This window comes from Sebastes umbrosus, chromosome 23, assembly GCF_015220745.1.
Source record: "Sebastes umbrosus isolate fSebUmb1 chromosome 23, fSebUmb1.pri, whole genome shotgun sequence".
In the NCBI taxonomy this organism is placed as follows: Eukaryota; Metazoa; Chordata; class Actinopteri; order Perciformes; family Sebastidae; genus Sebastes; species Sebastes umbrosus.
In genome coordinates, this window is record NC_051291.1 from 2848657 (window position 1) to 2871517 (window position 22861).

At 41.9% G+C, this 22861-nt stretch overlaps 1 protein-coding gene across 11 annotated transcripts in view; it reads right to left on the reverse strand.

The window, feature by feature from the left end:
• The window catches only part of osbpl8 (oxysterol binding protein-like 8), an 85463-nt gene that overhangs the window by 17137 nt on the left and 45465 nt on the right, over nt 1-22861 (reverse strand). For 9 of the 11 annotated variants that reach the window (XR_005205473.1, XM_037760274.1, XM_037760272.1 and 6 more), the window contains 2 exons: nt 3274-3347; nt 1045-1125 (listed from right to left, as the gene is read on the reverse strand). Coding sequence is in view for 10 of the 11 variants with exons in the window: in XM_037760274.1 (XP_037616202.1) it covers nt 1045-1125; nt 3274-3347 (155 nt within the window). In the remaining variant the exon portion in view is untranslated. Of the gene's footprint in view, nt 1-1044; nt 1126-3273; nt 3348-12722; nt 13122-22861 lie in introns of those variants that run through there. The other 2 variants (XM_037760275.1, XM_037760279.1) reach the window with 2 other exon arrangements.

Here is a 22861-nt window from a genome sequence, read left to right on the forward strand (position 1 = left end):
AGCGTTTCATAAATACAGACTCGCCAAGTGACACAAGTTAACTCAGTGTGAAACAACAAGCATCAGTGATCATACATGACTCCATAAAAGGGTATTTTTAAAGGCTAACTTTGGTATTTTTCAACCTGGATCCTGGTTTGCAGAGGATGATTGTCGCTGATTGGTAAAACATACACAGCACCGCTGCATCAACTTGTGTACTGCTTCATTCATAAACAAGGAGGCACTCTAGTATCGATTTAGGACCATTTTAGGACGAGGGAGAGCATTTCAACATTGAAAGTTAAGCTTTGCTGCTGTCAACCTCCCGACTCAAAAAAAAATTAAATAAAGAGAGAAAAGAGAGAGAGAGAGAGAGAGAGAGAGAGAGAGAGAGAGAGAGCGGTAGAAGAGGGAGACAGTGTTGTGGTGCCGGGAATGAGAGAAAGAAAGGTTATTTTCTGATTATATAAATGGTATATAAATGGTAAATGGACTTGCATTTATAAAGCGTTTTTCTAGTCTTCCGACCATTCAAAGCTCTTTACACTACATGTCAGCCTTCACCCATTCATACACTGATGGACAACCTGCTCTACCCTCTGAGCCTCAGCCGCCCTCCAAATAACCATAAACTACTCAACAGATGATTTACTGTGCAGACAGACGCTCTTAGTTTAATATTCCTCCTCTGCATTTCATTCATTACATCCAGTGTGCAGCAGTAAATATTGTCGCAGTGAGACAAAACATAATATTAATTTTACTAAGATTTATTTTTTTCCATCGTGTTGTTTTAGATGAAATGTGCGGACACACTGAGCTTGTTTACTCCTGTCACCAGCAGCCCTTGTCCGCGGACTAATTAGCCTAATCTTCACAGGTCTTGAAGGAACCTTTTAGTTCCTTGAAAAGTAGTTTTAGTACTTTTGCTGGAGACCCGGCTCATGTAACTAATGGGAAACACCATTTCTGGAACTGGTCTGGCATCTACAGCACTCTCCCTCAATACTGTTAGTATCAGGATACACAACACTTAAGATAAGTTTGATTTGACGCACTTACCTTGAGCGACTCCTTCTTGGTGAGCTTTCCTCCAGATGTCGACACATCCTTGTCGGAGCCATTGTACAGCTTTGTTTCAGACTGAACACACAGAGAAGGAAAGAAGGGTTTAATAGCAAAACAATGATAAATGATTAATCTCTGTATGCACCAATATCTCTAAACTTAATATTAAATATAAATCTATCTTTGGTTCATCTGCCATGTTGAGCTGAGAAAACGCCACCCTGCCTGATGATAACAAGCAAAGCTTTCCTGTGAGGATGTGTTTCACTGCTGCTGGATGTGTAAGCTGCTCTGAAGAAAGTCATCCACTAAATGACTAAATATAATCTCGGCGTCAAAGTGTTTTCTCTTAATGAAAAATCTATTAATACAATCAACGGCGTCTACTGAAATTAGAACGTTATGATTACGGTTTTAAGAGCTGCAACGTCATCGTGAAACTAGAAGTGATTGTTTTTCCTCTTTCCTCTCAAGCTTGTTTGTTTCCCTGGTAGCCCAAACTTAGCTCAGTTAGCAGAATAAAGACTATATCTGCCAGCTCAGGTGTGTCTCTGCCAGCTCACTTCACAAGCCAATAGAAGCTATTTAAAGAGGAGACAGATGGGGGTGTGTGGGAATCCTAAAGCAGGGCTACTTAAGGCCTTAAACAGCCACAGGCAGGGTTAGGCAACGACTGAAGGTGAATGACAACAAGCACCAGAGCTAAAATCTTCTCTTTCAAATCATTCCTCAACTCAGAAATCCATCATGCGTTTCCTCGACCCGGTCTCCAAACTCGTCAAATACCGCCAACTGGGCAGCGTCCCTCGGCATCGGAAACCGACGTACAAGGGCCCCACGGAGGCACCCTTTAGCGACAGTAGGTGACGTACCGGGCTTTCATGTAAAAGTAACGTTGACATATTTTGTCACGTCAGTCGCTAGTTACGTGAGTCGTTACTACCGTCAGTCCCGTGAGTCGTTACTACCGTCAGTCCCGTGGGTCGTTAGTATCGTCAGTTCCGTGGGTCGTGAGTCACGTGAGTCGTTGCTACCGCCAGTCCCGTGGGTTGTTAGTATCGTCAGTTCCGTGGGTCGTTAGCATTGTCAGTCCCGTGGGTCGTGAGTCACGTGAGTCATTGCTACCGCCAGTCCCGTGGGTCGTTAGTATCGTCAGTTCCGTGGGTCGTTAGCATCGTCAGTCCCGTGGGTCGTGAGTCACGTGAGTCATTGCTACCGCCAGTCCCGTGGGTCGTTAGCATCGTCAGTCCCGTGGGTCGTGAGTCACGTGAGTCATTGCTACCGCCAGTCCCGTGGGTCGTTAGTATCGTCAGTCCCATGGATCGTTAGTATCGTCAGTCCCATGGATCGTTAGTATCGTCAGTCCCGTGGGTCGTGAGTCACCTGAGTCGTTGCTACCGTCAGTCCCATGGATCGTTAGTATCGTCAGTCCCGTGGGTCGTGAGTCACGTGAGTCGTTACTATCGTCAGTCCATGTAAGTTTATTAAAAAAGACACAATGCATGTAACAAGCGTATATTGACAAGCCGCCCCTGGTCCGTCCAAAAGTAACGTAAGAGCGGTACCCCGTGCGTCGGTCTCTGATGCCGAGGGGCACTGATCAAGCGGCGGTATTTGATGAGTTGGGAGAATGTGTTGGGTTTCCTTTTGGCTGAGACTGTATTTACTGCTGTGAAGATTGACGGGAACAGTTTTTCTAAGATGGTGGATGTTCTTGATAGCAGAATCTAAAGATGAATTGAAGTGAAATGTGTTCTTGGTTTTGGGAAGCCCTGCTGATAGAAGGCTTTTGAATCTCTGCAAAGATTATCCTGTCACGTCTTCATAATTCACAAAAATCACAACACATCTTTAATAGGATTCCTGTTGGATGAAAGCGTCTCTGCTGTGACTCAGAGGGAGACTCAGACACCCACATTTGCGTTGACAAACATATGCGACGTGGACCTCGACAGATAAACGAAACGGGCCTCCTCCACACCGAGCTCCACTTGAAAGAAGGGCTCAGTTTGGATTTTAGCTGATAAATCTTTGATGTGTTACAGTGTATGTATATGATGTGTGAGTCATCTCAATGTGGGATATGTTGCGCCTTAGGCAAGACTGAGAAAGGAAAGGAGATGCAATAATTCCCAAATTCTCTGGTCTCATTACAACAAAAGCACCCAGTCGTTCCTACCCACCCGTCATAGAGCATCAGCTCAGTGGAGTGACGTTCCTTACCTTGCTCTTGGATATGGAATGTGAGTCCTCTTTCAAAGGCAGAGGCAAGAGGTCCTCCTTCCCTCTCTCAAAACCTGTGACAAAAACACAACAGCATAAAGACATCAGTCCACCGTTATTCTCCAGGTAACCTACAGCGGTGGTTCCCAACCTACCTACTTGTATGTAAGAAAAGCTGAGCTCCTAGACTGCCCCGTGCCTCACTTTGTATGCGTCAAGTAGAAGAGCAAATAGGCTTTTGACTGCAGTGAAAATATTGGTTTTGAAAGGCTAAATGCCAACAAATATGGACTGAAGCTGAATATTTAGTTAGATTTTGCTACTAAGTAGGAAAGAAATATATCTTTTAAAGATTTTTGCCAATAGATCCCCCTAAATGTTACACACTGTTCCTTTAAAGAAAACAAAAATGATCCGTCTAGCTTTCATTAGTGAGATCAACCGGCCATTAGCTATGAAATGTGTTTGAAAGCACTTGCGGGGCTCGCGAGTCCAAATGTCTGAGGGGCCAAATTGAATCTCATGACATAATGTCAGTAACGGTCACGAGAGCACGCTGTCCTTCAAAGCAACTGGAAGTAAGCCATGGAATCAACAAGCTGCCGCCTGCTGCAAGTCGCTAATCTGAACTGAGCTCATAGGTTAGATAAGTTGGCCGGTGAAAGGAGGTTCCCTGTTTTAATCCGTAGTTTGGCTTTGGGAGCAAAGAGGAAACAAAGAAACGTCATTTGGACACCAACTGCTCCGGTGAAGCTGCTGAAGGGTATCTCTAAAAATAACAAACTGGGTAATAATGAAAGTGTGTCTGAATGTAGTTGACAAACCTAAACAAACAGACACTAGCTGTTCTTCATTTGAGCTCCACCTTTTTTCTAACCAATTAGTCTAACCTTAGCAACAGATTCCCCACTGAGACCCTGGCAGCTGGTGACACTGGTGGTCTCAAGGTGACAGAGAGCCTGTAAATATTTTAGAGCCTCCGTCTCCTATCCACAGGCCGTCAGTATTCATCCGTGAGATTGAAGTGAAGCACTGCGGAGATTCATTACTAATGTTCATCATTTGGAAAACAGTCACATCTTATTTGACTAACTATTTGTTTTAAAAAAAACAACACAGCTGGGTGTTTGTAGTTGCGACAAAATAGGCATCCTACTTATGTATTCTCCCTGCATGCTTTAGTTTTGTCCTGCAAACATCACGGATCTTGAATTCTTAAATGACTCAGAGAAAACCTAAAAGTTTCAAACTCCATGCTTGGATACTTTTAATGAAAACAATGTGGTGTTCGGTGCATTACTGGAGTGATTTTGTGCAGAGCTGTTTTTGTCATATCCACTTTATATTAACCTGCATCTTCTACCCTGCTTCAATTTAATGTCTTTCAACAACTCCCTACAAACAAGCTTGTTTGCTGTCTGTGTGTTATGTGTACATAGAGAAAGTAATAATGATTGTGATGGCAGACAAACTCCAAACCAATATGCACCTAGAAGTGGAAGGTACTAGGGGTGGGAAAAAAATCATCGATTCACCGGCTGTATGTATAGCGATTTTTTTCCTCGGATTTTGAAATAGATTTTTTTAATGCCAGAATCGATATATTTGGGAGGTAGAAGGAAGTTACCACTTTTATTGTTGTAGTCTGAGTAACGTGACATCATATCTATTTCGTATCCGTTAACCAAAACAAACGGCACATGGTCTACATGGATACGACCTGCACCCTCTCATTTTATATCCAAAGTGGTAAACACTACACATCCAACTATGTGTTGCACAAAGTAAGGCGGATAAAACACGACAATTAACTTTTTGTTATTTGATAATCGCGAATAAAAGTAAAAACTGACTTCAGACAAGTAGAATATCTGATCCACTTGTAACCACATTAATACCTCTTGGTAATGAAAAGCGATCCATTGGGTCAATAACTCTGATGTAAAAGTGCCACTTGAAGAAACCAAGCACTTCAGATCCTTCTGGGTTTCTATGCCTACCTGTATGCATGAAATTAAATGGAAAGAAGAAACAGGAGTCGAGTAGCTGATTTCACCCGACGTCAGAGCTATAAGGAACACATTACGTACATCAGAAGTCCCACCAGACCATCTGTGCCCACTTGACAGGCACATCTCCATGCCAACTTCAGCTGGAAAACAACTCAAGGGCAATTCAGCCACTATAGCGAGCCCCTGGAGAGGTTACAGCACAGAACTCAATGTACCCTTAATCCCAACCTACATTATATAAAGGAAACCGGATGATAGAATAATTCAGTTAATTAATATGTAATATAGTCAGTGTAAATAAATACATCTTCCTCTGCTCTGGTGTTGTTAAAGTAACATGCTCCATCCAATGTCAAGAGCCATACTTACACCACAGTAACTAATAATGTTGGGTTACGTGAAAGATAGGCCTGTCAATCAATTAAATATTTAATCGCGATTAATCGCATTTTTTTATCTGTTCAAAATGAACCTTAAAGGGAGATTTGTGAACTATTTAATACACTTATCAACATGGTAGTGGACAAATATGCTGCTTTATGCAAATGTATTTATATATTTATTATTGGAAATCAATTAACAACACAAAACAATGACAGATATTGTCCAGTACTGCATTCACATATCTTGAAGTCAGAGGTCAAGAGACCCCTTTGAAAATGACCATGCCAGTTGTTTTTCTCGCCCAAATTTAGCATAAATTTGGAGCATTATTTAGCCTGCTTCTCGACAACCTAGTATGACATGGTTGGTACCAATAGATTCCTTAGGTAGGAGCCCGATACAACCTAAAAATCAGTTGCATTAAAGAAATTAGCGGCGTTAAAATGAATTTGCGTTAACGCGTTATTATTGCGTTAACTTTGACAGCCCTGATGAAAATATATATAGCCAATACATAATTCGAGTAAGACCTGAAAGAGAATTGAATCTTCTGAAGTAAAAGAACAACAACTGAGTTAATGAACGCACTAATTGGCATGCTTGTTAGTCCTCCAATTTGCAATCAAGCAGTCTGACTAAATGATGATGATGAAGATTTAAGTGGATCGAAGCAGAATAAGTAACCTACAGTATGTTTTCATTTGAATTCTTTTTTTAGATTAAATGTCTTTACACTACCCATATTTTTGTCTCACTGCATTGTTAAATTTTCAGGCCATTCCGTGTGTGAAAATTAGCTAAATCTAACCCTTTTCTTCATGTGAATGAATGGCAGGGAGTGAGTTTGTGTGTGTGTTTGTGTGTATCACTGGAGGATCACGCCCCACTGCAGACTGACTAGTCTGGCTTTTAGAGCTGGAGCTGCAGTGTTTTCACTCTGCATCACAGATCATAGACGGGAGAGAGAAAGTGAAACAGAAAAGAGAGAAGAGACTGAGAGAGGAAGAGCTGCATGCGGCTACAATGGATTTATATCCACATTAATGCTCTGCCTCACAAAGTGAATGCGGTCGTCAAAAGCATTAATGCGCTTCTGGACTACAGACACAAACACTCCATTCAATTCACTTCTGTACAAACCACATATTTTAATAAAGTACATAGACCCTTTATTAACATGTTTTTATTTTGTATTTTAATTCAGGTACTAAAGGATATTAATTCTCCTATCACTGACTGTCTCTGCTATACATCAGACCGACAATACATCATCCAGAGTAGGCTCGCATGACCACGCCCCCTTTTGGGGGAAACCAATCCCGTGTCCCTCGTAGACAGTAACAGAGTAAACAGAAGAAGTTGAAACATGTCTCCAAACTTCTACTTTGAACAAACCGACAATGGTAATAATGCTATACTGAAGAGTTGTTGGTTGCAGCAACAATAAATCCAGAAATGCTGCGATTTGTTCCACTGCCGTGTCCTAAAAAATATATAATAGAGGGTCTTTATGGCTCCAAGCTATAGACCAGACCAGCATGGCGTCATCTCCGAGGCTGCGCTCCCTTTTGGGGTGAAAGAAACTCGTCTATGAGACCTTCAGTTTTCTTTCAAACAAAAGGGGGCGCCACCTTAACTTTTGCGAAGTACACGTATGTGCTGGTCTGATGTATCAAGTCTCAAAAGTGAAAATAACTTTGTGATACAGAAGCTGTAAGCAGCAAGTAAGGTTGGTCATTGTCTATTTATGCCCTTGGAGGTACAGTATAGGTTTGGTTGAGCCAGCACCTCTGCTGAGAAAAACACAGTAGCACGAGGCAAGTAAACACTGAAATAATCATGGCTCGATGTCAATTTCACCTGAAAACATCCCTTTACAAACCACCAGCTGCGGTCGTGACATTTTACACATTCAGAACCTCAACCCTGAAAACATGTCATCTCATCCCAGTCATGATTAATGCAACACTGGCGCTGCCTCTCCCACCAAAAGGAGCTTTCGTTCAAGCCACTAACTCTCCAAAACCAGTTCATTATCTCTTTTTTTTGGAAAGCTCAAAGGCAATACCATCCCACAGATTAAACTATGTTCAAGTTAAAGCTCATAATAGAGAAAAAACTAGACTGATTCAAAGAAATAAATATTGAAGCAATGTAGATACTTTCCTTTAAACCATGATTCATAATTAATGCATAACTCTCAATGGGGCTGTTTTATTTTGTAGGAAATGTGAAGGCTACCATGGCAACAGGTCACCTGAGAACAACAAATGGATGGAGAAGCTGTCAGTCTGGTTACTCTCCAGAATATATCAATTTTAAGAGTGTTTGCCACTGAGGGAAACTTGCCATGGCAACAGCAGCTCTACTACTTTGGCTCAAAAATCAGGAAAACTGAAAGATGGCTGGTCCATCGAAGGAAAAGAGATACAAACGGGACAATTTCTATCAAATTAGTAGCGTATATCAAACTATGAATCCCTTTGAGTATAATCAAAGTACAGATTTGTGTTGTGGAGACATTGGTACAGGATTTTTCACTAAACTTGCAAACTGGAGTTAACGCCTAAAGCAGTCTTCCTTCATTCTTGTGCAGGATGACCCGTTTGGCTGACACAGTTCAGCTATTTTGCTGCTCAGACTGAATGTAGGATAACAGGATACTGCACCAAAACAGACAATTCGTGTCTGTTAAACATATATGTCTTTTAAACTCCACACCCCCCAGATTGTAACGCATGCTTTCTGTTATAAATTTGTACCCTGATGACATCAGCAGGGTTATTTTCTCTAACTTCATAAAGCTCCTCCAGAGCCATATAAGACAGTACACAACTGTTGGGTTACACTCTGTGAGATCAATAAACTGATCGTCATATGTCAAATTGGTGGAATTCCATTTAAAAAGAAAGCTTTAACTATTTTTTTAAAACGTAATTTCAGATACTTAATAAAATATATTAACATCACATCAGATCTATAAAGCAAATTTCTGTTCTCTGCTACTGTAGTACACCACTTCCTCTTGGTAATCAAACATCTTATCTCACTATCTTATCACATTATCTTCATGGTCAGAGACTCCACTGAATGTTCCAACAAGTAGTATTCCAAGTCATGCTGAGCTCAAGACGAGCCATGACTCCGTCTCATTATCGACCGCAAGGGTGCAGCTTTTTCCACTCTCTTATTAGCTTTATAAAGGGCCCATTTTCAACCTCCAAATCAATTATCCTTGCAGTTAGTCCCTGGCTACCGAGGAAACAACAGTGAACAACACATCGGAGAGTGCCTCGTCTACGTGAAAGGTTGCATCTGCTCAATATTAGGCAGTAATTGCACAAGAGAGAACAATAAAAGGTGATATTATTTTGGGATTAAGTGTATTTGTGGGTGTATCACAGTACTTTGTAGGGGTATCAATAATTCAGCCCAGCACAGCTGAGCCCACGCCTGCCCCTGCCCTTGATCATTTGAATCTCCAGGCCTCGTTCCTGTCCTTAAAACCTGTTTCTTATGCAGCCTGTCACAGTGTTGTTGCACTAACAACCATAACAACAACTGAGATAAAGTGGCCCACACCACATTTAAAAGGGTTGTACTTTTATTATGTCCCGCACGCAGGAAGCTTGACGAGACAAAAGCGCATTATCTCTTGGAAGGGGTGATATTTCAAACAGGATATGTCTGGATGAGAGTGGGGGGCATTAGGCAGGCTGTATTACCATGGCTGCGGTTTTGTGTTGGTGCTCTAAATATAGTCCACCGGGGCTTCAGTTCATGCGCACTGCCAGATGCTGGCTTGTTCTTTGGCCTTGGTAACGACTGCAGGCAATGACTTGGCATCCCATCTTTTGATATATAGAAGAAGGCTTAGGAGAGTCAAACAAAAAGAAGTGCAGATACTGGCTTGGTTTCTGTCAATTGCACTCAACAGAAACTGCTCTTCTTAGAGTCTCAAATGATCTCTTGATGTTCTGTGTTGTTACTATTTGATCTCAATGCTGCTTTTAACACTGTGGACCACCGTATCGAGGTTGAGAGGCTCAGGCAGTGGGTGGGTATCTCTGGATCAGCCTTGGAGTTTTTCAGTTACTGTTCATAACTAGCTGAAAGTCTCTTGTGGTGTCCTCCAAGGTTTTGTCCTGGGTCCGATACAGTTTACATTGTACTGTACCTGCTTCTTCTCGGGCAGATAATTAAGTAATTTTAAAAATATCTCTGACTGTTTCTATGCAGATGATATTCAATTATACATCTTGTTTAAACCTAAAAATGCGTAATCTAGGTGTATGGACCAGGCTCGCTCCTGCGTCTTGACAATTACAATTCCCTTTTCGCCTGTCTCAGACAGACTACCCTGGATTGCTTTCAGTTTGACATAATCTGAGACCAAGCAAAGCAGCAAATTCTCACATTTGAGAAGTTGGAACCTTCTCAAGGCTTTGCAGTTCTGCTTGAGTAATAAATTAAATGATAAATCGATTATGGAAATAGTATTTTTTGTTGACAGACTCTGGTGGGTTTTATACAAAAACAACATGTTTCTCAGTAAGGTAGCAAAAAGGTTGGATATTGGTACAGAACCTCCTGTATCTGCACTAGTTATGAAAATGTAAAAGATACCCAGCCCCAATGGCTAGAGACAATTAGTTGACAGGCAAGCATAACCACAAAGTACAGCTTTTGACACCACACATATTGCCAGCATACAAACAAAAAGTCCTCAACCATCCGTGCAAGGCTGTTTTCTATGAGACATAGAGTACAAATCATGAATATGTTAAAGCTACGTAAGAGCAGGCACAATTGTATCAGTAGACTCCACTGTGGAATAAAAAAAAACAGGGAGATACACGTAAGAGAAGGTAAAACGAAAAAAAAAAAAAAAGAGTTAGGGCAACCCGCCTGCACCAGCTGTCTACTGCAGTCTCTCTTAGAGCTGGTGCCTGTTAGCAGAGCGTCGAGAATATAAGGATGAATGGAGCCGAGGATGGGAGCTGACTGAGAGGAAAACAACATGACTCAGACGATGTCTCGCGGCTCCAGTTTTCTGTATTGCTGGACGAGGTGCTAGTTTAGAGGAGAGAGAAGTGGGCTTGCGGCCAAAAGGTCACCAGCTTGAATCCCCAGACACGGAAAGGTCAGAGGAAAGAAAGACAATGTCGAACAATCTCCCCTCCTTCCCTCCCCTCAACAACTGCTGTTAAGGCGCCCCTTAGGCAAGGCACTTATCTGACTGAGATGTTTACTGGCAAACAGCAAACTGAGGTCGCACTAGGTCGCATGCACAAGGTCTGAATTACAGCATGAAAGTGTGGGCAGTGTTTGAGCACAGTCAGCTTTCCTGGATTAATAAAGGTTAAAAACAGAACATCCACCCTCTCAAAGCTCCAGGGGAGCTGCCAGCTGTCTGCCTCCAGGTTTGTGTGCTTTTCAGCAGGACAAACAAAAGGACAGACCGCAGAGGAAGCGATTTTTAAAAATGCACGCTAAATTGATTTAATCCTAAATGTTCCTGGGGGATTTGGTGTACTTCTAAAAATGACGAAGGATTATCACTGCACTCTCATAGAGGTATCACTGGAACCTGAGTAAAAACAAGCCAGCTGAGCTGAGGCCTGAGCGTTCCTCGTTCATCGGCTTGCTGTGGCCTGTTTGAACTGCAACAGCCCTTAAATGGTTATCTGTTGTTAGTAACATACGTAGGGCTACGGTTACAGGACGACCTGTTGCTGCGAGATTTGACAGTCTGGTCTTTTGTTGTCACCATATCTGGAACCATGATAAGAGACAGCTTATGCAGACTAGACCCCCTCCTTTCTAATGTGCGACTACAGCTGCCGATGTATCAGCAGGTGTTGAAATAACTTTAATGAAAAGTGGAAATCCGTAACATTAACAAGATGGAAGTTAGCCAACAAACTTAGCCACAGTATGTTGGATGTTGTAGTGGACCGGATGTCTAATTGTTGCAGTGAAAATGTTTGTGTTTTTAAGGCTAAACGCCAACAAATATTGATTGAAGCAGAATATTTTGTTGAATAAAAACATGCTGTGAATTTTGGAAACTATTACAAATATCTTTTTTTTAATAAATGTTGACTTGTGGACTTTACGACACTGAGGAGTTATTGGAAATGTTTGGATCACACGAGTCTGAAACAATCCTAGGCAACAACCACTGGAATCTAATTCTACAGATAGTATAATACTAATAATATTAATGTAGCCTGATCTTCATCTACAACTGTGCAGAAATACCAGCTTTAAACAGAATGTGACGGTCTTAAATCACGGTTGATGCCAACACTGTGTGGACTTGTTGAAGGGGGGTTTGTAGAATATTATGAAGTGTTCCCTTAAGTAGCGCATCCCAGAAGTTGACGGCTCATCTCCTAGCAACGACAGCCCTCAGATGTCACTCACCAGCTGGCCATGAGAAAGTCCTCTTAGACGCAGTAGCCACAAATAATTTCCTCCTCTTTTGAAATGATGCACAATAGCGACAGTATCATTATTATTTCTTACACAAAAAAGTGAGGAAACTTTACAATATTTTGTACCTACTTCCATTTGTGCTTAGCAGTAAGATCTAAATACAGGATGCATACAGTAAGGGGAAGTTGCCCCTTGGCTGTGTTCGTGGAGGTAACGCATTTAAATGTACATTTTTTCTAGGTTCCTTTCTTTCTGCTTACATGAACAATGTGCTTTTTGTTGCAGAAATTGGAGCGCAACCTCATCCAAACCCAGTCTGAATCCATTCTCTGAACACTGAGCAGACACAAATCAGTACAAACAAGCTTGCAGTATATTGATCCGGAGAACTGTTTGAAAGACTTTCTAAAGCAAGCTACTGACCGTACATCTGAAGAGAACTATATGACACACCTTCTTCACAGCTAACCACCAACACATCCACTACTACAGAGATACCAGTCAATCACAAGGTAGAACTACAGCAGGGTCTACTAATGGGCCAGCAACACTTCCCCAGTATGGGGGAGTCTCCACAAAAACATAGGCGTCTCTACACCATCATACACCCACCTGGCAGCGAGATGGGTGACAGCTCGTTATAGCCCCCGAAGGAGGCGTTGCGGATGAGTTTGCGTCCGTCCGGGTGCGGGGGTCGAAGCGACGCCGTACCGCCGCACGTGGAGAAACGGCGGCGACTCAGCAGGCCCTCCTCCTTCATCATGGGGCCGGCGGGGAGCTCCCCTTGGCGAGTGGGAGGAAGGAAGGGATGAAGGGAGGGAGGGACGGACGGGGGGAGTGCTAAGAAGACCCAAGGGTAGAAGGTCGAGGGGGGACTGTCCGATCCGTCCCACGCAGCTAGTGAGTCAAGCCAGTAAACCAACAAACACAAACAGGGTAGCTCAAACACGAGGCAGTGAACAAGTGCAGTATGCTGCTTTCCTCTACGCTTCCATCAGCAGACTGCTCCCTCTCTCCCTCCCTCCGTCACACACACTCTCTCTCTCTCTGTGAGTGTGTATGAAAGCAGCAGCCTGTAAGTACTTAATAACGAATAAGCTGAGCCCCTCCTCCTCCCTCTCCTCTGGATGGGTAGGAGAGCTCTGTATCTTGAAAATAGCCCTTATGTTCCACATCTCATCTTTCTCTTCTGCTCAATCTCTCACTACATTTTTTAATTTTTACATTTAACTTCTCAACTTATTTCAATAGATTAGTCACCGGGGTCTACGATACTGGTTAAAAGGGACATATCATGCTCATTTTCAGCTTCATACTTGTGTATTTTGGGTTTCTACTAGAACATGTTTACATGCTTTAATGTTAAAAAAAACATTATTCTTCTCATACCATCTGTCTGAATATATATATATAATTTATATATATATTAGCACCTGTCTCTTTAAATAGCCCAGTCTGCTCTGATTTGCAAAGGTAGTTCTCGAGCTGTGGGGTGACATCAAAGAGTATAGAAGCAAAGAGACAATTTATTGCACATTTTTTATCTGTTCAAAATGTACCTTAAAAGGGAGATTTGTCAAGTATTTAATACTCTTATCAACATGGGAGTGGACAAATATGCTGCTTTATGCAAATGTATGTACATATCTATTAATGGAAATTAATTACCAACACAAAACAAAGACAGATATTGTCCAGAAACCCTCACAGGTACTGCATTTAGCATAAAAAATATGCTCAAATCATAACACGACAAACTGCAGCCCAACAGGCAACAACAGCTGTCAGTGTGTCAGTGTGCTGACTTGACTATGAATTAGAAAGAAGTGGCCTTTCCAGTTTTTCCTCGACAAAATATAGCGCAAGTTTGGAGCGTTATTTAACCTCCTTCACAACAAGCTAGTATGACAAGGTTGGTACCGATGGATTCTTTAGGTTTGTAGTTTGATATGATGCCAGAATCTTCACTCTAGCTTTAAAACTGAGCCCACTACAACCGCCAAAAGATCCACAGCCCGTCTGATTTTTAAGAGGTTAATTAAAAAAATCCCAAGTTGCAACCGACTAAAAGAAAAGCGCACATTTTTGGTCAGAATGAGAAACACACCTACTTTTAAACATTAGGATATCAACAGAATTTTGGATATGCGCAAATATCGCAACGCCGACATTTTCAAGAAGGTGGTAGGAGGAATGAAAGAGGGAGGCTGTGTTCGCCACCAATTACGTTAATCAGAGTATGCAGCATGGCTGCATGTAAATGGGAATATCAGTGGAATATTCATTTTCAGTAGTCTTATTAACAGCTTAGTAGGAATATTGTCTTTTTTGGAATAAGGGCAAAAAAGTTAATATTTTGTGCATGTAAATGTAGTCACTGTATGTACATGCACACACACACACACACACACACACACCGGCATATACAATCACCAAACATAAGCTCTCTTGAGGAAAGAAGGAAGCACTTGATCACACCGGTGCTCTACGCTGACCCTACTATATTCCTCAGACGTAAACCAATTACTTTCAACCGCGGGCGACTTATCCGACCAACAAATAGCTACAGGACAGTCCATCAATCAAAATCTAAATTCAATTCTTATAGTCATATTGTCATATTTCCTATATTCAGGTGCAGAGTCAGAGACAGTTGTGAAACCAAAGGTTTTGTGTGTGTGTGACCGAGCATGTGACTCTGACTGTAAATTGCTTTGTTGGCAGACATCTGTGACGCACTTAGGATACCGTTTCCTAGAAGTGTTATCTGAATGGTGCAAGTCCAAGCTGTATATTGGGGAATAAACGTGGCACAGACCAGACGAAAAGCTAATAGATTTGGATTCTTTCGCTGACCTCTTTTTCATGCTGTAAATAGCCGTGTTATGTAGCGTCTTGATTTAAAATAAGGGTACGTTGCTGCGCTGAAGGCTGTGAAAGATAATTCTTTGTGCAAGGGGCACCAGTGGTTACTGTATCTCTCCAGAAATGAATAAGCTTTGGGCCTTATCTTTGAAACCCAATCTGCTGTTGTCCTATTTCATTTCAGTGTTAAAAACGAATAGCATTCTGCTGGCATCACAACCACGCTGTGCTAACACCAGTTCGTGGAGATGTACCATCCGAGACAGCTCGGAGAAAGAAACGTTGTAATCCCCTCTGAAACAACCGCCCGAGCCAAACTGATGGATCTTAAAACTGATAAAACTGCAGCTCTGCCTGCCTGACTCCAATGTTCTTTAATTAACACAGGTAATTAGGATGTCCTGTATGCATCATTCAGATCCCAGACCTAATTAACCTGCTTGCAGAGGAAAAGCCCATTTCTGCTGGTCCAATGGCATTTTGCTTGAGAAACATTGGCTAAGTATAGTCATCATCTGGGTCATTTTTAAAGTTATTTCCAGTGAAGTTTGGGACTGATTCTTGTTAAGGAGTACTGACTCTGGAAAATCCTCACCACATTCACTGACTGAGAACCCGTAGTCATTGTGCAGAACCACTAAGTGTACAAATGTAAGCATTGTTTGAGCTCTTTGGCTTAACTGGCCCCGGATGGAGTTACTCGTGCACCACCGTCTACCTGCTCCAGTGCTTTATCAGGTGAGCTGGTGTCAGGTATAGGGAGTGCTGCACCTATGGAGCAGTAGCCAAACACAGGTGTTGATTCTCACTGAAGGGGGCCAAAGTTATTGGTAGATTTGTGTCCTAAAGGATTACCTGATTCTGGACACAGTACGGTGTCCATTTCTATTAGCCATGCTAGTGCTAGCTTTAGAGATGGCAATGACAGGGTAGTGACTAGAAGGGAGCCCGCAAACTGGGGAAACTCCCGCGAGATTTTTAAGGTCAGGCATTGACCTTGAATAGTTAAGCCTCGTCCACACTGGGAACGTCGGCAGCGCGTGGCAGCTGCATTACCTGTTGTTTTTTATGTCGGCGTCCGTGTTAACAGGTTCGAGCAGCCACACTGCCCGATGGGAGACGCGCGGTTCACAGCAGCAACAGACAGTGAAGGTGATCTATTGACTGTATAATGACATCATATCAGCTACATTGCTACAGTTTCGATGTCTCTATCTTCCTGCTTTCATTTCAAAATAAAAGCCCTCAAGTGTTTTTTTCTGTGGACAGAATTCCTTCATTTGTTAACACAAGGCTTTTATTCTGAAATATGTGCCGGACAGTGTTGTAGGACATGCAGTGACTTGCAGAGCTCCATGAATGAATATAGTACGGGGTTTTAATTGTGGATTATTACTATTATTTACAAATTACTACACATTTCTTAACTTTTCTCTGTCTAAAATAAATATAAATGATACTTGTAATGAAATGAAATGGCCATTATGAAAGGCTTTTCATTGTGACAACAACGATGGGAACACAAATGTCAGAACCATCAAGGGATAATAAATTTTGCTTTATAATCATTCATAAGATTTATAGTGAATAAAATATAAAGCTCAAAGGCAAACAAACCATGACCACACTGCAGACAAACTATGACACAGCAACCCAAGTGCAAGTGATACATAAACTGCAGACAGTAGGTCACATGCAGACAAACATCTAGTCTTACATGAACGTTACAAGGAGACCCTGTAAGCCTGGGATTAGCTCTGCAACAAAGAGGCTTTTTGAACGCTAGCCTACGGGCATCCTCTGCTGTATTCCTCTTCTCCTAGTCTCACTGGAAGAACAGTCAGACTCTTGGAAGAATAGAAGAATCAAGGGCTCTCTTGATTCTGTCCACGTTTGGTGAGTAAAAAGCCATTTCAGCTTGGTGTGAGCTTCGTTCTATCCTCATGAGAGCCATCTCGCATAGACAAAGCATACATATTCAGAGACAGCACAGGTCAGAAATCATCACGGGGGGGATTTCACATGAGCAGGTACAACTAGGACAACACAGATGTCAAGCACTAACACACACAGCCTTGTCAATAGGCACTACTTCGCACCATACCTTGCTTTCCTTCAGGCTAAAACTTAAAGAAAAGTGTCCCAAGGTCAAGTGTCGACAGGACTCCAATCGCCCAAATCATGCTAAAATCCCTCCCGCTTTAGATCCAGGACGTGTCGGTCCAGGCCAGCAGAGCTCAGGCCCCGAGGCAGAGATATCCTCCATCCCTTCGTCCTGTCCTCCTTTACTCTCTGTTATCTACGGTACATATCTCCGCTGTCGAGCCTTGTAGCCTCTTAGCGCTCAGGCCTCCCGGGGCTCAGCCACTCATTGGATGGGAGCGTGAGCGGAAGAAGCAACACTGGACTGAAGGTGCAGATAAGAGCAGCCCCTCCCACCCCCGTCCATGTAGTTAACCCCGTCTGACAGGGCATAATCCCTGAGGCTGAGCTTAAATCCACGCTGACCCCACCTGCTCTCTCGCCCTCGCACTTCCTCGCTTTCCACCTCTCTTCTCCCGTTCCAACGATTCAAATATATTCATTTCTTTGTTTTTTAAACTCTCTCACTATCTTATCATCTTCACTGCATCATTCTCATTCTCCACCTCTCTCTCTCTCTCTCTCTCTCTCTCTCTCTCTCTCTCTCTCTCTCTCTCGCTCTCCAGTACAGGTAGACGCTCTGTTTACCTGGAAAGGCGACAGCAAGTCAGTTAAAGCGAGAGCAGCTCCAAAGCCGATTGAGGAAGCCTTGTCAAACAAGCTCCTGGGTTTATTTTTTGCTCTGGGTGAGTCATAAAGGAAAGAAGGCTCATTTGGCAGCCAGACCACGGACGCCAGAGTTTTTATGTGATGATGCAAAACAGTCACACTCCAGCTGCATTATGAAAGCAGTTTGAATTATAAACTAATTATACACAACATTTGACTATAAATAACTCTCAATGGATTTTTTGAGGCCAATGATATTTGATTTAAAAAAAAGGTTATTGAAGTTTTGGGACATTTTACGAGTTGAAAATTAACTTTGCTCTGTTCTCTTTGTTACTGCATATTGTACAACAATATATCTAAGTGCAATATATCTGTAATAAGTTCATATCAGTCGATAATATTGGCCTAGCCACCAATATATATGAATGTTTATCGAAGCTTTTACCCCTCTTCATCTCCTAATAACTGTTGTTGGGTACAGTGTCCTGTTATCGGGGGTTTACTCCAGGTGCTCAGGTTTCTTCCAACAGTCCAAAGACAGTTAGGTTAACTGACGACTCTTAGGGTGCTTTCACATCAGGGACCCGGGCCTGGATCCGAGTACACTTGTCCCCAAAGTCCAGTTTGATTGATAAGTGTGAACGCTGCGTACCGTACTCGGGGACGGTTCGACGATCCGTGCCGGAGTCCACTTGAAAAGGTGTTCTGGAGTACGGATCAGGGGAGCCAAATCTGAACGGCTTGTTGAATCACACGTTTTCTGATCTAGACAGCCCACATAAAACTGACTGGGTCTTCTTATTTCACAGTTTGTGTGTTGGTAGGCGCTCCAGATACCTAAATGAGTTTTTCATAATATGTCCCCTTTAACACACACCGACTGTGAGATAAGACTTGAATCTGATTATTTCCCACCTTTGCCAGTAATTTCATTTAAAAAAATGTCTGTAAATGTGAAACCAGGTTTTATTTCATTAGGCAAACACAATTATTATAACGTTGTGATTCACAACGACGATGTCGGATCCTTCTTTGGCGAGAGTAGAGGGAGAATTTGATTAAATCCCGTGTAAACAAGGCTTTTAGAGAGTGATGTAATTGCGCATAAATATAGCAAATTGGTCAGTCAGAAGAGGCACTTCACTCCTGGGGTACAATCACATGTAATTATGTTCCAACACAACTTATGGGAACGGTGCATGTTGTTTACTGAGCAGCATTGAGTTACTAAAATGAGCTGAAAAAAACTACTATCGTCATAATCGATCTTCACGCCTTTTAGCTGTGAATTTTCACACAACTCCTACGATCTTCTTCTCAAATCAGAAATAACTTTTTGTCAGTGCGACGGTCACCACCTTGTGACTCTGGAGTCAAAAAACAAAAAGTTAAACAACATCTCAGTCATTTATGACCGCAGCCTTTGGAAAAAAAAGTGACAGGATCTTTTAACATCGGTCAAAGAAAAAACAAATCAAGGCATACGCTGTCATCGCTTTTGACGCAGGACCATGGGCTAGTAAAAGTGAAATCCGTTGCCATGGATACCCATTTAGTGCTGCAGGGAGTTAAGGATCAGAAGAAGAAAAAAAAAAGCATTCATGCTGTTTTAGTGACTCTTGCTTCACGGATGCAGTTCTGGTTAGAAGGTGACATTGCTGCTGGACAGACGACAGCCACTCATGCTTGTAGGTTTGCTGCTGCTGTATCAGCACAAACGCTCTATCAGGACACTATCTGCCAAAGACTCTTTTATATTTGATTATACTAATATGAGTCAACTGGACAAAAGAGTGTGTGGAACAGATGCAGGACAACTGCACAAAGGGGGTCGTACACTGCATGAAGACATGTCTTACTCTTGATAAATATACATAATCATTAAAGGGGAACAACGATATTATTCTAGAGCCTATATAACATGACGGAAAAAAATACTGCAACTTGCTCATGTAGGGGCATATTGCGAGGGCTGTCAGTGGCGATATCACTGGAGTATAGAATTTCAATGACATTTATGACATAAATAAACAAGCTGTCACTTTCTGAATCTATTTTAAGTTAACAACAAACCCTTATTAGACAGGAAAACAGTGTCATTGTGTAAAAAATAGCCATTGTTCCCCTTTAAAGTGTAACTAAACCCCAGAGCTTTGGCTGAAGTGCCTCCTTTTCCTCTTGAACGTAAAAAGTTTAACATGGTCCTGGCTGGGAAGGACGGCTGGGCTAAGACACACACACACTTAGTCGTGTCTATCGTTGGGCTCATTCACCGTAACCAGTGTACCGTCACTATCACAGCACAACACAAGCCTCGTCTCTTTTTCTGCAGACTTGAAATTAAGCCATTAGTACATTACACACTACTGGTGTATCAGTGTTAATGACTTATTGTCTGGCAATAGTAATGAGCTTTCCTACACTGTGACAAGAGTTTGAGGATGAAGCATTAAGTTGTTATATTGTACTCATTTAGCAGGTGGCTAGTTAGTTACAGTATAAACATTTGTGAATTTTAGTTTACATTAGGGATGTCAATCGATTAAAATAGTTAATCGCGATTAATCACAAATTAATCTCACATTTTTTATCCATTCAAAATGTACCTTAAAGGCAGATTTGTCAGGTATTTAATACTCTTATCAACATGGGATTCTTGCTTTATGCAAATGTATGTATATATTTATTATTAGAAAACAATTAACAACACAAAACAATGACAGATATTGTCCAGAAACCCTCACAGGTACTGCATTTAACATATAAAATATGCTCAAATCATAACATGGCAAACTGCAGCCCAACAGGCAACAACAGCTGTCAGTGTGTCAGTGTGCTGACTTGACTATGACTTGACCCAAACTGCATGTGATTATCATAAAGTAAGCATGTCTGTAAAGGGGAGACTCGTGGGTACCCATAGAACCCATTTTCATCCACATATCTTGAGGTCAGAGGTCAAGGACTTTGTCATTTTGCAGACCTTTTACATGCAACAATAACTTTATAAAACATTAAAGGAAAGGGAAAAAGAACAAAAGCATAATAACTTCCCTTCAAGCAGAACAAGCTTTTATAAAAGCTATCGCAAGTGATTGATGTGATGTTGTATGCACACATGGCGAGGAGGCAGAGAGCATAATGTGTGTTGAAAAAAGAAGGATATGTATTAATTCTATGTTATGCTCACTCCCTCTTGTGGTTAGATGTGGGCTTACAGGCATTTTAAAAGAATGAGAAAAACACACTGAGCTGCTGTTACCTCCAAAATATACTAATGCAAATGGATTCCACAATACTAGAACTACCCAAATATGAACCAAAAGTTTAACAACCAAATATAAAAAGCCATCATTTGAGTCACATAATTACAGATTTCTGATTATTAGGTCAGTTTTAGAATTGAAATAGTGTAATTAACAACTCTGCAACAATCCCTTGGTTCAGCAAAGACTTGCCCTCACAGCTTCCACATGTGACCTGTGATACTGGCAGATCATGAAACTGGTGAGATGTCCTCTATCTGGATCAAAACTGGCAGCCAACAGCAGGCCAAACACTGTTCATCTAATCTACCTGGCTGAAAGTTTTGAAGCTTCTTGCCTTGCCCATCACTGGAGTCTGTATTTAAAAAAATAATAATTTTGCCGTGCTGTGATAAAACAAAAAACCTGACGATATGAATCTTTGAACGAAACAGAAGCTTAGATGTACATCAAAATGTTGCTGTCACTAACCACAGCAGAGAACCACAAGAGGGCGCTGTAACACAAGAAAAAGCAGCAGCGTGAGGGGTGATGTAAGACCCCGGCCAGATTTACCCTTGAGCTTCTTTCTCGACACTTATACATCCTCTGTTAGATTTGTTCCTAATCTGTGGCCCAGTAGAATGACACACTACTATTAGACCAGGGTCCATGATCAGGAGGCTAACCCGCTCCGCTGTTGACCACAAGTACACAAGTTATTTTGACTTTGTAGGTCGTACAGTACACAGCGGCTATCATGATCCTATGTGATGTACAGCTGCATAGAAAATATGCAGAATGACAACAGCAGCAGAAAAAGAGAGGCTCTAAAGCTGCTCAGCCTGCAGGTTTGAAGCTGTGCATCAGTAGACAGACAGTCTGAGAAACACTCATCGAGTGAGCATGAGTCACTGTTCTCCACCAGGAGTGTCTGGGAAAGGTACAGGCTAAACACAACACCGACAGCTGTCCTGAGGCTACACATGTCCCATGTCTCTATCAGATACCAGGACCAGGATACATACAACGAGACAGGGAGTCTCTATGTGTGGGTTTGGGTCTTTGATACAGTATCTTTGTATTTCAGGCATGTAGCTGTTCTTATCTGGAGCATCGATCATTCAGTGAGACACGGTTGCTGCTGCTGAGCTGAACCAGTCTGTGACCTTTCCGTTATGAGACGGCCGCTCTGACCATTCAGCAGCATCAGATTCATATTCATGTGTTCTCTCAGGACAACTGCTGCAAAGGAACTGGCCTCATCACACAGAACTAGTGTTACCAGAAAATGAGAAGGGGTTCATCTGAAAATCTGATCATTGGAGATCACCAAGAAATCCAATCCCACGCAAATCTTTTCATGTAAGGAAGACATTTACAGATAAGGGAGGGAGGATTACTCTCTTTAACTTTCGCTAAACAGCGGCAGCCAATGGCAATTAAATAATAGTAAATGTTAGAATGTAGTTGTAAAAGTAGATGACGATATACTACATGATGATGCTTTCACAACACATTTCAACAACGAGATTTTTGATCAATAATCAGCAGACGTGTGGATATGATGACTTAGCGGGTAAAGGCAAATAATAGAAAAGCGAGAACAGTCTGGTATGTTCAGAAAATCACATCACATTACTGTAATGCCCCTTTTAAAACCAGGAAAAGACAAGATTTATACCATATTATGACATTACGATAAATCTAAGACGACATCTAGTCTCATATCACGATATCAATACAGCCCTAACAAGTAGCACAAGACGAGAGGAGTGGGTAAATATGCTGCTTTATGCAAATGCATGTATATATTTATTATTGGAAATCAATTAACAACACAAAACAATGACAGATATTGTCCAGAAACCCTCACAGGTACTGCAT